We start from the raw sequence: 18,096 nt of genomic DNA, 5'->3' as shown, positions 1-18,096 counted from the left end.
AAGTATTTCTTTTTTCTTGGATAAAAATTTTGGTAGCTTTAGCATTTAAATTATTTCTTTTTCTTTGTATTCACAGATTCTGGAACTTTTCAAAGCCTGACCCTCTTCTTGAAACAGTGGAACATCATACAGAATTTACTTGTGGTTTAGATTTAAGTCTTCAGAGTCCTACTCAGGTAATGGGCCAATCACCTCATGTTTTTTTCTACCCATACAGTTTACAAAATAGCTCTACGTGTGGCATGTGTTGCTTTTATGAACAAAATTGTTACCTTTAGGGCAGGGCAGAGTACATTTACTTAATAACCTTGAGCATTTGAAATACTAGGGAAGAAGAGATAACCAGAAATTTGACGTTCCTCTCTCCTCTTGAGAGACTGGCTTTTCTGAGAGGAAAAGGAAACTTCCCCCAAAGTATTGTGCCTAACATGTAGATCTCTGCCAATGGAAAGGGTAACAGGAGAAGAATGGAATAGGGGAGGATTGTCCCCAGTGGTTGATGGGAGTCAAGAACGTGTGGTCCTGGTTTCAGCTGCGCCACTAAGCAGTTGGGGTGACTGCAGGTCATTTTCCCCTCAGGACTGTTACCCTGTGTTGGAAGAGAGGCTTCACATGGGGAACAAAGCAGAGGAGAGTGGCTCCTGCTTTAATTTAAAAACTTCCTATTTTACCCCTTTTATTCTCTTGAGAACTTAAGAGTCAATATTTTGAATTTTAAATATTCTTCAGATTTTTTTTAAAAAGTCATTTTAGTTTTAGAAATTGTAAACTCAGCTCAGAAACACTAGACTATGTTGAGTGGTTAGATACTTTGCAATACAGACTATGTGAAAACACTGACATACAAATGAAACAGAATAACATGGAAATTCTACAGTATGACTAAGAAGTTATGCATTTATGATACATTTTAGAAGTTAGACAAAAAGCAAATTCCATTTCTTACGACTGTGCTCTTAAATTTAAATGAATACATGGGTTTCTTTTTATTTTAAGAATTTAAGACATAATTCTGAGTTTAAAATACTCTCATTAGACGTTAGATTATTCTCATTAACATTAGAATAATTGTTTGAAAATGACTTAATAGCATCTAAGAAGAGAACTGAAATCACAGTGGATGAGATGGCGTTATCTTTAACGTTAATACAGTGTGCTTTAAGTGAACTAGCTCCTTTTCTGAGAAAAATATTTATTATAGATGATTTTTTAAATAAAATAATCAGGAGGAGTGTACAGCTCAGTGGTAGAATGCCTGCTTAGCATGCACAAGGTCTTGAGTTCGATTTCCGGTACCTCCATTAAAAATAAATAAATAAATGAACCTAATTACCTCCCTCCCCAAATAAAATAAAAAATAATTTAAAAAATAATACCTGTTTGCTATTCCAATTGCAAAAAAAAGTTGTAATGTACCTATTGAAACATGGCAGTGCTGAAGAAAGAATTCTAGATAGACCCTTTTCTTCTCATGTATTTCTGTTAATCCATCTCTCTGATCCCCAGACTGTGACCTGAGGCAGCACGTGTGCCTCCCCGACACATGGCAGTCCCTCACCCAGGTCTTGGAGAGTGCCATTGTCATATATTTGGATTATTTAAATTATTAATGTATAGTTTTACCAAGTAACATTAAACTTCTTTCTAGGGGAAATAAGAATCAAGTTCTTAGTCCTATTTTTCTCTCACTTATTTTGTCTCAGTTATCTATTGTTATATAACAAACTCCCCCACAACTTAGTGGACTAAACAACAGTTTTCCTGCTCACAATTCTGTGAGTCAGCAATTTGGGCTAAGCTCAAAAGAACTGAGGCCAGTTGGTCTGTTGGTCTCACCTGGGGTCACTCATGTGGCTCCAGTCATCTGGCTTAAACAGTGCTAGGTGGCCTCATGCACGTGTGTAGGGTGTAGCACTGGTTGTCTTCTGAGCCACGTGTCTCCAGATGAGTCCAGGCTTCTTCAATTAGCAGTTGTAGATTTCCAGGAGGGCAAGAGCAAAATCTGTAAGGTATCTTTGGGACTGGACTTCGAAGTCACACAGCATTCCTTCTGTGGCAAAGCAAGTCACAAAGCCAGCTCAGATTCAAAGTGCGAACGAGAGACTCTGCGTCTTGATGGATGTAGCTGCAAAGAATTCGTAGCCATTTAAAATCTACCACATTAATGTTTTGTTGGTATAGTTGGTAGTTTATTTTTGACATATTTATCCTTCATTCTCACAAATATGTAATCAAGTTTACTAATTGCATGCTGATTTAATTTTACTCTTTCTTCTGTTTGTTTTCTTAGGAAATAGCTTTCTCTCACCTCTTAGAAAGTGCCTTTCCATCTACTTTCAAAAACTTATCATCTCTTGTGATGATCTTACAAGAGTGGAACTGTGGGACTTTGTTGATATTACTTATGGGCTTCTGTGTCTTAATATATTCCCTGTCTTAAAAGAGATTTTTCTTGTATTTATAATTTTCTTTTTAGCTTCTCCCTTCTTAGAGATCTGAAAAATGAGATCCAAAGACATTCTTATATTATAACCCCTTTTTGACAAAATGTAAGATCTTGTCTTTAAAGGTTTAAAACTTGACAAATAAGTGTCTGAGGTCATTCTTTAAGGATAATTGCTGAGAAATGCTCTATGCCCTCTCTTGTTAACCAGGCTGAAGTCATCTTTCACTTCAGAAAATTTTGCTTTGAATTTTTTTCATCTGATCATGGCTTGTATGGTCCTGGCATTTTCACTTTTCTCTCTTATCCTTATTATTTCTAAATTGGAAACCTTTTTTTTTCTTCTGCTTTTAGGCTTCTGATTCTAGATCTGTAATATACCCATTTGTATAATTGGGATTTTTCTGTATTAATGTATTTTTAGAATCCCTGACTTTGTACTCTGCAGTATCGACTCTGTTCTTTTTAAATGCTCATTGATACTTAGTTTAGTATTATATAAGCTGGGTGCAGGTTTATATATCATTACATGTTTCTTTTGGAAGATAGTTATTTCTCTTTTAAATCTCTTTTAAAGTAGACATTATTAGTTCATTCCAAGATACCACTCTGTATGTTTAATAAATTTATCATTTTTTGCCATGATGAAATTGGGAAATTGTATTTAAAAGAAAGAATATTACCCATGGTCTTGCCATTCTAGAAGGAATCTCTGTTACACCATATTAATATATTTCCTTTCAGTCCTTTCTTTAGGAATTTTTATGTGAAGTGTAACACCTATACTGCAAAATGCACTTATTTTAAGTGCACAACTGAATAAGTTATCAAGAAGCGACACCATACCTGTGTAACCACCATTTAGTTTAAGTATAGAACACTCCCAGCATCCCAGAAAGCCCACTCCAGCTTCCTCCTGAGTCTTATCCCTCTCTCTTTCCCAGGTAACTACTGTTCCAGTCATTCTGTGTACATATTTTTCATAGTTGTGGTTATACCACATATATGAATTTACCTTCTGGGACTCCCAAATACTTGGTAAACATAATCTTTAATGAATGAATTTTCTATTCATGATAGGAACATGTAGATACTATAAAGATTTTTCCTTAAAATAGGGTGGAAGAAACTGTATATTTTCATTTTGTTTCAGTGGAAGATGCTTAGTTTTGGTTCTGATTTAAACTAGATCCGTAGGTGTGTTTTTTAAAGTATCTTTGGCTTTATTGATGTTTTAGTAAAAACAATACAAGCTCTCTCTATATATATTGAATCATTATATTGTATACTTGAAGCTAATGTTATATGTCAGTTCTATCTCAATCTAAAAAAATAAAATAATAAAGAAACAACAAAAAATAGAGTATCATTAAAAAAATTCAGCTCATGTTTTGATTCAAATTTCTGTTCCCACAATCTTAGATATCAGGCTTAAAGGTTGACAGTGGATAACATTTTTAAAGTTTCAGTATGAGATTAGAAAATCAGAGTTTAGAAGATGACTAGCATTATTGGGAGTTAGAATATCCATCCTGTTTACCTTTAATCTGAGGTGGTATTTTCTGCATCTGTCACAGACTAGCGTTAGAGTTGAAAAGAACATGTGCCAGAAGCATCCAGTGTCCTCAGGCATTAGTCCCTGTTGTTTCCTCTTTGATGCTCTTGTAATTGCATAATTTTTAGTTTAAAATTGTATAACAGGTGCTTGTTTTCCCCCAGCTGTAAACCCTTCCCCAGTTCCAGCTCTGTAGGGTCTTGGTGTCTCCTGTGTCCACTGCCCCCTGCACTGCATGGACAGCCCTTGAAGTGAGAGTTTCCAGAACTGTTGATACCTTGGCCTCTGCTGCCCCTGGGCTCCTGTTCCTGAATCAGTCAGCCACTGTCTTGCTCATTTTTCTCTCTCTAGACTATAGAGCATTGCTTCTTTAAAAAACAAGCAAAAATGCTGACCTGACACATGACAAATTACTTTTTCAAAAAAGCTTCATTTAGGCTCTTGGTCCTACTCAACTTACCTCTGAAGTCTTTTTGATTTTCTAGACCATTCTCCACAATACCTTTCCTCACCCTTCTACAGGATCATAAACACTCTGGACATTTTTTCTTACCTCCTCCTTTATTGTAAAAATAGACAAGAATGAATACCTTCTTCCAGCCCTGTCATCTCAGAATATTTATGTCCTGTCTCTACCCTCCACCCTCTTTCCAGTGAGTTCCTAATTTTCTCACTGGCTTCATCCAGATCTTTGCTTCCCCAGTAATCCATAGGCGTTTTTGTTTGTTTGTTTTTTTTGGTTTGGTTTTTATTTTCATAAGATCTTCAATCAGTTCTTTTCTCTATTTTCAAAACTCACTTGACCCCACTGTTTTACCGTCCTATCAGTAAATTTGGTTTCTCTTCTATCATTAGACATCAAGAATTAGTAGTTTACCTGTTGTGTTTAGTTTCTTAAAGTCAACACTCTCTTTTAAGCCCTCATATCTGTCTCTCTTTCATCATTCAGTTGAAGTTAAACCCCAAAATTTCACCAGTAAAAGCTCCTGAAAACCAAGTTAACCTTTTCTCAGACTTTTTTTTGAGCTATATAATTTTGGTTTTTTTAGAGAAAAATCTTCCCCTCCTGTTGCTTTAATGCTCACCATGCTAACCAGTTGCTCCTTACCTCTGCTAAATATCTTCATTTCCTTTGCCAGTTTCTTCCTTACCGTCCTTCCGAAAGCAGATATTCTCCAATATCCAAGTCTTAGTCCTCTTTTATGCACCTTGAAGCTGTCATTTAATTGTATGCTAGTGATGCTTGACCCATTTATCCAATTGCCTTTACTGTGTAGTCACAATAGATGTTGTATTACTTTTCCTTCAGTATTCTTAACCTGGTCAATTGATTGCGTGATGGAGCCAGACTAGAGACTGGGAAATCATCCTGATTCTCTTGTTTCTCTTGGCACCCCTAAATTCAAATGACATCAAGTTTATGAATTTTTCCTCACCAGTATCTCTAAAATGTGGACCATGCCCTTCTAGCTCCACTGCCTTAGATAAGCATTTATTAGTATCTCTGCCTTGGATTACTACAGTAGTCTCTGAACTGGTGTCTGATCTCTTTCCATCATTCCACTGATTCTCAGCACTGCTTATGGGGAGAGCTTTCCATAATGCAAATCTGATTTTCTTAGTCCTTGACCTGAAATATACCAGTGGCCCCATTAAAGGCAGGAATAATATGAGATTTACCACCATTACTGCTGTTAATCAACATGGTTCTAAAAATTGTAGCCAGTTAGTAATAGGAGAAAACAAAATGGAATATAAATATTTTTAAAAGGTAGAAAATTTTATCTTTATTTGTACTTCATACAGTTGTTAAATGTTATAATCCAAAAGCATTCACTTCAAACGTACTAAAAATAAGATTGGTAAAAATATGCAAAAATGAATACTGTGTAGATACCAGTAATCATCAGTTAGAAAATAAAATGGAAAAAATTATTTTTACATGACAACAACAACTGTGTGTATGTGTGGAACATAAAAGAATAAAAATTCGAAAATGTGCAAGACTCTAGATGAAGAAAATTATATACCTTTACTAAGAGACCTTTAAGAAAAAGACTGGAATAAATGAACAGACATACCATGTTCTTGTAACAGAATACATTTTTTTTCCTTTATGGCTGCCATTTTTTTAGGCCTTTCCAATCTAATAAGAATATTACATTTGCCTCCTAACAAGTCTTCTTCCTTTTGTAATACATGGTCAGCCACTCCTGTGATTGCCCTTTGACTACTCTGACCATTAACTTTCTGCCATACTAGTTATATATATACCAGTTTTAATTTGCAAGTCAGCACAGTTACATTGTCATCTTCATCATGTCATGTCAGAAATCTTTGAAGAAGCAGCTCATTATCTCCAGGGTGGAGTCTGAACTGTTAATCTTGCTACCAAGATTCAATATAATCTGTGTTGTTTTCTAATTTTATTTCTCACTGTCCTAGGTAATCTTGCTATTACATACCAATTACATTTTATTATTTGTCATCATTTGCCACTGTTTCCTTTGCTCTCCTCCACTTCTGCTTATGCAGAGTTATTTCTGCCTTTCCAAGTCCAGGACAACGTCTTCTCTTCCTTCTCTCCTTCTCCCCAACCCCCATTTTTTTCCTGCTTCAGTAAATATTTGAGTGCCAACCATGTGCCAGGAGTTAGATAGTGAATTAATAGAAACTACCCAGTGTATATATATACTAAGTGAGTATATGAGGGCATGAATGAATGAAAGGACTTTTTTTTTTTTAGTATATTAGTCAACAGTTTCCTTATTTCTTCTTAAACTCCATAGTGATTAACATAATAAACCAGGTTCTTCTCTGTAGTTTCTTCCTTTGGGAAGCTGGTTGAGTAAATAAGATGTGTTTTCTTTAGCCCATAATTTTAATACACTGCAACATAATAAATAGGCTGCTTTTTCAAAATAGAGTTGACTTAGTGATTTCTTTCATTCTCTCTACATTCTTCAGTCTATTTCTCTGGTACATTTTTGCCAAAGAGGTCATATATCATAAAGATAATTATAGTGGATTGAACAAGTTTCCAAAGAGCAAAAGCAATTGTCCATAAAATTGAGAGAACGGAGTATAATGATAAATAGGAAATATGGAAAACTTGTCAATAAAGTAAATCTCTTAATGGGTCCATAGGAATTCTTGTTATATTAACAGCCATATTAAATCATTTGAAGTAAATTACCTTATTGATGGCATACGTAAACATTTTAATACAATGGAGAAAATTGATAAAATTAAGGAATATAAATTCATTTTCTAAACTATGCATGTATTGAAAGTCTGGTATTTTCATTATAACGTTTCCTTTTCCAAAATTTGCATTTATAGGATCATTATTATTAAGGATCAAGTCTTATTTGAGCCACCAATGATTAATTTTTATTATAAACTCCTTATTGACTAGATATGTTTCTTAAATATCCTTGGGTCTACTGTAGACTCTAGCCCCATACTTTGCACATAGGAAATGGTAAAATATTTGTTTAATACAGCTGCTCTCAAGCATTCCATATATGATGATGTCATGATGTATGTGTTATAGCTGTATTCAGAAATTAATAGGCTATATTGACAGATAATAAATTTCTATTCAATTTTTCAGGAATGCTTCATTAGATGTTTTAAAGAAACAAGCATTAGGGCAATAGCAAGAAATTCATATTTCTGATTAGTGTGCTAATTCTTAAAACTTAGAAATATTGTGCTATTAAAAGTGAAATTGAAATAACTAAAAACAGAAGTTATATGGAATCTTACCCTATTAGGTATTTTTCACTATCCTATACGATAGCAGCTTTTAAAAATAACAATGGAAAAGATTGATCCTCTCTTCAAATTTTACATTAAACAAAGAAATATAAAACATTTTGGCAAACCATTTCTTCTGTAATGTTGATAATTTTCATTTTGATTTAATAAAGTTTATGCTTTGATCTCAGATTAAAGAAAATTTAGAGGACAGAGGGGTGAAATGTACTACAAATGGGGGCTTGCAGGATAAGAAATAAATTTTCCACTGAAATATCCTTGGACAGAAGATGTAGGACCTGGAGGCTCCTGCCCTGTGGTGTCCACATGCACACTCACTATAAGGGGAGAGGGTCAAACAAGATAGGCCTTGGCAGCCAGCCTTCAAGAAACCTTAGACAGGAGTCAGACAGGAGTCAGGAAAAAGCCTCTCTCAAAAGATTAAGAGTTTCATCAGAGGACTTAAAATGAAATTTAGTTGCCTTAAAGCTAAAGCTCTTAGTTCTTCATTTATTCTTTTTTTGTTGTTGAAGTATAGTTGATTTAGACTATTGTGTTAGTTTCAGGTGTATAGCATAGTGGTTCAGTATTTTTGCAGATTATATTCCATTATAGGTTATTACAAGATAATGAGTAAATTCCTTGTGCTATACAGTGTATCCTTGCTTATCTATCAAATATATAGTAGTTTGTATCTATTAATCCCACACCCCAAATTTGTCTCTCTCCCACTTCCCCTCCTCTTTGGTAACATTTATTTTCTATATCTGTGAGCCTGTTTCTATTTTGCATGTAGATCCATTTATAGTATTCTTTAGATTCCACATATAAATGATACCATATGGTATTTGTCTTTCTCTGGTCTTCATTTATTCTTATTTATCGACTGCCTAGAATACTTCCCTTCCCCTGAAATGTATATACACACAAAATGTTGCATTTATGGACTTTCTGAAGCCCATCTGTAGATTGTGGTTTAAAGACCCCAGGCTATAGATCAGCCCTAGGTGATACCAATGAAACTGCTCCCAGGACCACACCTTGAGAACCAGTGCTGTGAGGATGGGGACCAGTCATCTGTGTCTTAACAAGCCGTCCATGTGTTTCTAACGCACGTCAAAGCTTGAGAACCACTGCCCCATAGAAATGCCACCAGGAAACTACAGTTTAATAGTATGCTTTTGGCTTATTTGAGATTGAGATGTTTATTTAAAAAAAGGAACAGCCATATGAAAAATGACTTTAATATCTCTTGTAAACCCACTCTTTTGGCATTGAATGATTTTTGTAATGGTGCTATACTATAAATTTCTCTAATAGTCAGGTGCCAGGAAAAACCTTTTCTCTCTTGATGAGCTGGTAAATTTATCATGATATTTGCATGTCTTATATTATTGTTTGCCTTTTCCACCTTTGCTGCCAGAAGGTGTAGATAGAGCTCAATTCATACCCAATTTTAGCAATTATTCTTAGCCTCTTTTTCTAGTATAATTATTGGCCCCTTCTCCCTATTTCATGTTTGTTCTTTAAATAGAATGGCTTTTCTGTGGCCATGTTAAAGGATGATTTTCAAAACAGCAATCATGGCTCTCGTACAAACATAACATGAACATGTGTCAAAAATTTTACATAACTCATGAAAGATTTTTACAACTAGCTCAAATGAACCAAAGAACAGACACATATAGGCAATCGCTGAATGTGGAAATGAATTTACTAATAGGTGAGAACTGGTCAATATCCACAGGGCAATAACTTTTAATGATTAGAATCACCTCTTAGGGGACAGGACGAGGCATCAGCTGCATCTTCACAAGACGACCTTCACTTGCAACTTTAATGGATGAGAATCATTTGATTACTATCAGTTTTCTATAACTTCAGAGTTGTAAAATAATCCAGTCAAAGACAGTGGAAGGCATAGACCCCTATAGAATCAGGTAACCCGGTGGGGCCTTAGGACAATGCCAGCATTCCACTGAAAGAACACCTATCAGTGTTTTGCTGATTGCAGTCTTTCAGTTTTTCCCGACAGCAAAGTAATGGGCAAAGTAGTGAGTCCTCTCTTGGAGACTGAAATGGAGAAAGAGGATCTTCAGTAAATGAGAAAGGAGATACCCTGTTCTCATCTTCTTATTCTCTATCCTGAGTCTGGCCTAGAAGGAGTCTTCATGGCCAGGAGTGCATTCCTGGGAATGGGAGGGAAAGATGGCTTTGTCATGAAGAAGCAGGATGGGAGCTGGGGAGATTCCTTGCTGAGTTTAACAAGCTAAAGAATGAGTGGATCTCATCCTGTAATGCAGATTATTTATTTTTATCTCATTTGCTTTACTTACATATTTTTTGGTTCTTTTGTTAACCCTTCTTTTTAGCAAAGTCTTTCTTTTTTTTTTCAATGTCTTTCAGGCTGGCCTCAGATAGGTGGCCTCAGATAGGTCATTTAAAAAAATAGGCTCGTGTTTTCCTCAGTCATAGAACTAAGTAGAAGTAGTATCTCCAAGGCCATTGGGGTAGTGATGGTAATTAATGAGAGCCCCCCACCTCAACCCTGGCCCCCTGGGGACCACACAGTCATGTTTCCTTTACTGAGAAGTCTCTACAGTGCCTACCTTAAAGAATCTGGAGCCTCTTTATTAGTTTAGTAAAGTGCTTTTTTTCTTCCCTCATTATTATTTTTTTAATTGTAAGGTTTTTTAAACTTACAGCACCAGATGGGATTTAATTAGTTAGTAGAGAAATAGTGTTTGCATTAATTTGAAACATCTATTCATAATTCTGTATTATTGCAGTTTTAAGTCTTTCTCATACTACCGACTAATTTAGTATAAAGTTATGAACATTTGCTGATTCAGTGCCTTGACATTTGTTAGTTATCGCAAGTTCTGCATAAATGAGAAGCTGGATTGAAGAGTGCTAATAAGGATTCAGAAACATAATTTACGGTTCCCTTATATTAGAAGCCTAAGTGTCATTTCTCTGATTCTCTTTTCCATAATAGTTGACACTTAACATGCAGACAAGGCCCAGCACTTGGAAAAAAATATACATAGATGAGACGGGTAAATTCTTATAATGATCTTTGTGTCTCGTGATATAAAAATTTACAACTGCAGGATTAGGCAGATAGTGAATGCAATTGGCCTTTGATGTTGAGTGGACAGACTCAACAGATTGACCTTCCGGTTCCAGCTCTGCTGCTTTAGTGTGAACATGAGAAAAAGATATTCTCTGTGATCTTAATCTGTAAAATACATTCTTTGAGCTAATCTTTATTGAGTCATTGTTATGTTATAGCAAGACATGGTCCACGCCCTCAAAGAGCTGAAGACATGCATGTCAATAAATAAGTACAGCCGAGTATGACGGCACTGTGCGTGACTTCATAGAGGAGGTGGTGCTTAGAAGGATTCTTCCAAAGAGAGGTATCCTCTCCAGGCAGAACAGGTGAGGGGCAGAGGCAAGGGGAGGGAGAGAGAGGTTGTTCAGAGGAGGGTATCAGCGACAGAAACAAGAGCACAGAGGCACGAACAAGATCCCCGAATTTGAGTGTGTGAGCTTCGTGCAATGAGAAACAAAAAAGTGGGTAGCAACCAAATCTTGAAGAGTCTGGTTTTTAATGCTTACATTAAGAAAGTTTGACTAAAAGGTCTCTAATGTTTTCTCTAGCTTCAATTCTGATCTAAGATATTGTTAATGAATGGTAAGGAGTTAATATGTTCCGATTAATCTGAGCAGTTCTTGTATTCTATGGTGACAGCCAAGTAATTAGATTGACCAAGACTATGAGTTCCCTTGTGTAACTTTCAGCCTTTGCAGCCATTAAAGGGCAGGAAATACAGTGCAAATAACTTTGGTCAAATCTCTCTTTTGGACTTCATCCTTCATGTTACCATCTACATTTCTTCTTTTTTTTAATTGTGGAAATTTTCAAACATAAAAAAAAAACAAACAATAGGATAATGCACTTCCATTACCCAGCTTCAGCAATTATCAACACTCTTGTTTTATTTATTCCTTTACTCATAACCCACTCCTCATTCATTTATTATGATTGTTACTGTTATTATTATTCTTACTATTTTTAGGTATCATTTACATACATTGAATGTACAACTCCTAGCTATAGGCTTTTGACAAACAGATTTGTGTAATCTACATCCCATCGCAATACGAAACATTTGCATCTTCCTCCAAATTTCTCTTTTATCCCCTTTTAATCTCTCTCTAGTCCCACCCCTACCACTAGCTGAAAAGACAAAGCAAATCATTGCCCTAATATTTTTGTCTACCTTAGATTAGTTCTGCCTGTTTTAGAACTCATATGATGGAATCTCCTGTATGTACTCTTTTGTTTCTGGCTTCTTTCCCTCTGCTTATTATCTGTGAGATTTGTCTATGGTGTCGCATCCATCAGTAGTTTCCACCTTCGTATTGCTTTGCAACATTCTGTTCTATGCATTTACCACAATTTCTTTTGTCAAGGGACATTTTGGTTGTTACCAGTTTTGTGCTATTGTGAATGAAGTAGCTGTGTACATCCTTGTATATGTTGTTTTGTAAGGATGTTTTAATATATGTTAGAAAAACCTCTAGGACTGGAATCACTAGGTATATGTTTAACTTTATAAGAAACAGCCAGTTTTCCAGGGTGGTTATACCAGCAAGGTATGAGACCTATAGCTGCTCTTAATCCCTGCTAACATTTGATATCGTCTATCTTTTTTGGGGGGCTGGGGGTGGTGGTAGGTAATTAGGCTTATTTAATTCCTTTTTAATGGAGATACTGAAGATTGAACCCAAGACTTCATGTGTGCTGAGTATGCACTCTACCACTTGAGCTGTACCCTCTCTTCTGATATGGTCTATCTTTAATATTAGCCATTCTCATGAGTATGTAATGGTATCTCATTGTTGTTTTTATTAGCATTCCCTTGATCCCTAGTGATAATGATGTTGAACATTTTTTCATGTGCCTATTGGTCATTCATATATATTTTTAAATGTTAATAAAGTCTTTTGCTCATTTTTAATTGGGTTATCTTTTTATTATTAAGTTATGATAGTTACTTATATATTCTGGATGTAAGTTCTTTGCCAGATGTACATTTTGTGACTGTTTTCTCCCACTCTGTGTCTTGTTTATTTAGTTTCTTAGCAGTATCTTTTTTCTTTTTAATTAAAGTGTAGTCAGTTTACAATGTTGTGTCAATTTCTGGTGTACAGCATACTGTTTCAGTCATACATATACATACATACATTCCTTTTCATATTCTTTTTCATTATAGGTACCTATAAGATATTGAAGCAGTATCTTTTGATGATCAAAAGTTTTATTTTTGATTGAGTCTAAGTTATCTAATTTTTATGGTTATGGCTTTCTGTGCCCTGTTTAAGAAATCTTTATTTAGCTTCAGATTGAGAATATATTTCCCTGTGTTTTCTTCTAAAAGGTTTATACCTTTAACTTTTGTATTTAGGTCTATGGTCTATCCATCGCAAATGAACTTTTGTTTACGGTGTGAAATTGAGACTGAGCTCATTTTTTTCCATATGGACATTCAGTTTTAGCATTATTTGTTGGATTGTTTTGGTACATTTGTTGAAAAACAGTTTTCCAAGTATGGGGTCTGTTCTTGAGCTCTATTCTGTTCCTTCGATCTGCTTGTATAGCCTTACTCCAATAGTACATTGTCTTGATTACTGTAGTTTTATAAGTCTTGAGTCAGGTAGTGTAAGTAGTACAACTTTGTCGTTCTTTTTCAAGATCTTTTTGGCTATTCTAGGTCTTCTGCATTTCCATGTAAACTTTAAAAGTCACCTTGTACATTTTTATTAAAAAGTCTGCTGGGATTATGAATTATTTATAAATTGGGGGAGATTTAACTTCTTAACAGTATTGAACTCATGAACATGGTATATTTTCTATTTATCTGTGCCTTTAATTTCTCTCAGTAATGTTTTAGTATCTTTTTGCATTTTGTTAAATGCATTTTGCATTTTTTGTTAAATGTACTACTAAGTATTCTGTATTTTGATGCTATTATAAATGAATTTTTCATTTTAATTTTTTAGTTTTTCCTGTTAATATACAGAAATGTAATTGATTTTATATATTAATCTTACTCCCTGAGACATTGCTACACTAACCAAATTTTTAACACACCTTTCCCAAGCATGACGAACTGTCTTCCCTTCATGTTTTATATGACTTTTTAGACTTGAATGTCCCTTTCTGCCCCTAGAGAGGGCCAGTATGAATGCCACGGCATTTGCGAAGTCTTCTGACACTGCCCCAGTTGGATTCCAATAGTCCCTCCCCTGGGAGTCTCTATTAGGGCACTTTCCACTTTGGGTTTTGTATGAGACATTCTTTGAAGGCAAGAACTGTACTTCATCTCCTTTTTTTTATCCCCAAAATAGCTAGTATAGTGCCTTGGTTCACAGTTCAGGAATGTATCTTTTCAACATTTATCTCAGGATACAGGGAATTATGTAGCTCTGATGGGAAATCCTTATAGGCAACTTCAATCAATTGGAAACAATCCCCAAAATGTATCTTGAAAAGGGAGAACAGACCTTTTTTCAAAAATGTAACTCTCTGTTCTTCCTATTTAAAGACATGTTTGCTGGTGGATGATCTACTTGCAGCCTAAATGACTTAGGCTTTTGCTGCCAGTTTTGAACGTTTGTAGGTTATGTTTCCTCTTGCTTCCTTTTTGTTTTCTAGGTGGCTGACTGTGCTTGGGATGAAACGATAAAGATATATGATCCTGTTTGTCTTACCATGCCTGCTTGAGATAAGCTACTCCATTCAGAAACAAAGGATATTGACTGAAGAACATTGCTTAACAGGAATTAAATGATTGATAACAGAGATTTTATGCTTTTATATATATTCAGATTTCATCTGGAATCAGTTTTGAGGCAGCTGATAAAGACTTTGGCTCACTATTTAAGCCTGGTACATAAGCCATATTTCTTAAAAACCTAAGAAATAATTGATGTTATGGTATATCGTATAGTATCTGTTAAAATATAACCTCTCTACTATAAAATGGATTAAATATAGAGGTCTGTAGATTATATGATAGTGATATATTTCCTTTTTAAATTGTCATTTTTGATGTAAAATACAATCACTGCTCTTGATAAAAATCACAATAAACTGCATCCCTTGGTCATTTATGATTTTATGACACCCCCAGCAAGGTTGCTTTTTCTAATATAGTATCTATATGAGTATAATACTGTATAACATAGAGGTATCTATGGTTCAGTAACAGGGTTCTAATAACTGCTGAATAAGTCAGCATGAGTCAGTCAGCCATACTGAGCAGCTACTGTATGCTTGACACACAGAGTGAATGAGATTCTCTCAAGGATTGGTGTCTGTCATGCTTTAAGAACATGGAATGCTGAGAGTGAGGGCTTAATGTGTTTCTTACATTTAAACAAATATTTTTAGATATTATATTCATGACCCTATATTTCTCTCCTCTTATTTCTCTACTATTATATCAAATTAAAAAAAAAAAAAACTGGTCACTGGCCAAAAAGTCTTAAGTCCTACTAGGGTTTCATGAAATTACCCTTGAAACTAAGTCATGAAAGCCCTAAGTAATGCTATAAACCCTCCTCACTACCTCCCTAAGTCTTGAAAAATCTCTAGGTGCTGATGACCTGTGAAAAAAAGTAGATTAAAGGGAAAGATTAGTAACATAGATAACTTTACATAACATTTATATTTTTATATAGTATTAAAGTGTGTTATAAATGTCAAAAATTGTCATCAAATTTTAACAAGTTTTTGAGAATTTTTAAAGAGCAAAACATACTTTAATCAGAAAAATAAATAAATTAAAATAAATGTGTATTTTCTAATTTACATATTTCCTGTTCACTTGGTACAGAAAAAATGGAGTACTTACAAAATGCAAAAAACAAGACTACATAAGAGATAGAACAAAGGAATCATAAGGTGGAGCCAGGCGTGGGCTTGAAAATATATGCCTTCAAATCCTAGAAAGTTACTACTGGCAGCATAAATGGCAAGTCTGGTCAAGTACATAGTTCATTGCCCAAGGCTTGAGGGCAAAGACTTCATCCTAGTCCCAGGCTTGGCCCTAGCACCATGCCTAACACCTAGAAGGTGTTTAATGAATATTTGTTAAATGAATGCATGATCTCAGGGAAAGTATAACTTTTCAGTTTTTAGACCAATCAATGCTAGTTGTTTTTTGAGAGGCCCCAGAAAGAGGACACTGCTTCACGTGAGTGCATTGTAAGGAACAAGGAGCTCAGACACACCCTTTGAACTGTCAGGATGATGAGGTAGGTTCACAGAGCTGTTTCAGGTTGCTTCCCTCCATAAGAACTGAACTATCAGACCAAGTGCAGTGCAGTAAAAGCCAGTTCACAGTGAATGTTCTCTGTATCAGCAGACTTTATAATCGACCTTTTAAAATACCTAACCCAGATCATATTTACAATGAAATGAAATTATTTTTCTTTCAGAATGCAAGAGATTTTTAAAATAAAATCATTTGAAACAAATACTTGTGATTTAAAAACTAACATCTCTCTTGATTTATTTTTCCCTCTATTTTGGGGATGTTAGAGATATTTGAAACACTAACTTCATATACTTAACTCAGGTCCTTAGAGTCTCTCAATCTGAAGGAGGGTGGGTGAACATTTATCAGTGGGTTCCCTGGAGCTGGGATTGGAAAACTAGAGGGAAATGAGCCAGAGTCTGTGCTGGAAGAGAATGCACAAGATTTTTGAATTCTTGGTAATTCACAAATCAAGCAGCCTCTGGACTTTCAGAGGACAACCAGTCATTCTCTCTGAGGAAATCGGAATTTGTCTCCTAGCTACTGAATTCTTAGGTTTCATCCTGTCTGCCTCCCCAAGTTCCTCTTCCACCTGCAGTGACAGAACAGCTCTGAAGAGTGAATGCAGGAAAGGGGAACTCAGGTCACTGAGCACCTTCTGTGATCTGGGCACTACATGAGATGCTTTCTGTATCTTATCCCTTTTAATCTTGGTAATGTCCCTGCAAGGAAGCCCTCCCATTTTCCAGACAAGGAAATGAAGGCTCTTGGGAGTCATAATAGTCAGGAAGTATGGAGCTGGAATTTGAAATCTGCTATGACTGAATCCAAACCCATGGTCCTGCCACGTGGCCTCCTTTTCCTAGAATGAACAGAAGTTGGCCCACTGAGAAATAGGAAAGATGTGGGACTCTTTGGTGACTAGATCCCGATCAGTCTGAGAGAACTGACAAAATTGTGTTTTCACATCTAAAGAGCTAAGAAGCTGACCCTGGGTCTGGAGTGACCCTACCAAGGTATATGACCCAGGGAGACCCAGGCTGAGAGTCCCCTGTCCCTTCTGCCTTTGGCATGTTTTAACTGTATATCTTAGCTATAATTTGGCTCTTCCAGGAATGAATTCATTAATTTCTTACTTAACAGGCCTCCTCTTGAATGAGATAATTCACTTATGTTTTTCACTTTTACACTGACTATTCCCAAATCTCCTGCCTTCTCCACTTAGGTCTCCCACAGCCTTTGCACTCATTTTCTTTCTTTTCACATAAGGGGTTTATTTTATTTAAGTGTAGTTGATTTACAGTGTTGTGTTAATTTCAGGTGTACAACAAAGTGATTCAGTTATTTTCATAGATACAGATACAAATGTGTATTTTTCAGATTCATTTTTCCATTACAGGTTATTACAAGATACTGAATACAGTTCCCTGTGCTATACAGTAGGTCCCCATTGTCCATCCATTCCACATGTAGCAGTGTGTATATGTTAATCCTCAAACTCCCAATTTATCCCTACCTTCCCCTTTCCCCTTTGATAACCGTAAGTTTGTTTTCTATGTCTGTGAGTCTGTTTCTGGCTTGTAAATAATACCCTCATTTTCTTTTAACTAAACTCATCTTGCTCACTAAATGGGCTCCATCTGCACATACTTTTTTCTTTTGTTGCCAGAACTGTCCACCCAGGCACTCAAGTAAAGTCCTACATGCCATCCTTGTTCCCTCCCTTATTCGCACCTCTCCACTCCAAGACACAGCAAATAGGTCACAAAGTCTCTTACCCCCTAAACACTTATCCAGTCTGTCTCTTCCCCTCAGTCCAACCACTGTTGCCCTGGTTCAAGCCATTATTAGCTTTTCTCTGGATGATCACAGAAGCTTCCTAAATGATGTGTCTGTTTCTAGTTCGGTGCCCTCGGAGCCATCCTCCTCAACACAGCTGCCGGAGGCTGATCTGAAATGCAATCTGATTACATCAATTTCTGTATAAAACCTTTCTCTGCTTA

At 35.7% G+C, this 18,096-nt stretch overlaps 1 protein-coding gene across 1 annotated transcript in view; it reads left to right on the top strand.

Moving 5' to 3' along the window:
• Positions 1 to 14,941, top strand: part of PEX7 (peroxisomal biogenesis factor 7) — a 72,499-nt gene extending 57,558 nt beyond the window's left edge. The window contains exons 9-10 of the mRNA XM_074368295.1: positions 77 to 176; positions 14,488 to 14,941. Coding sequence (XP_074224396.1) covers positions 77 to 176; positions 14,488 to 14,556 — 169 coding nt within the window. The 3' untranslated portion in view covers positions 14,557 to 14,941. The remainder of the gene's footprint in view (positions 1 to 76; positions 177 to 14,487) is intronic.
• The last annotated feature ends 3,155 nt before the right edge of the window (positions 14,942 to 18,096 follow it).

This window comes from Camelus bactrianus, chromosome 8, assembly GCF_048773025.1.
Source record: "Camelus bactrianus isolate YW-2024 breed Bactrian camel chromosome 8, ASM4877302v1, whole genome shotgun sequence".
NCBI lineage: Eukaryota > Metazoa > Chordata > Mammalia > Artiodactyla > Camelidae > Camelus > Camelus bactrianus.
This window is presented reverse-complemented; position numbering and strand designations above follow the sequence as displayed.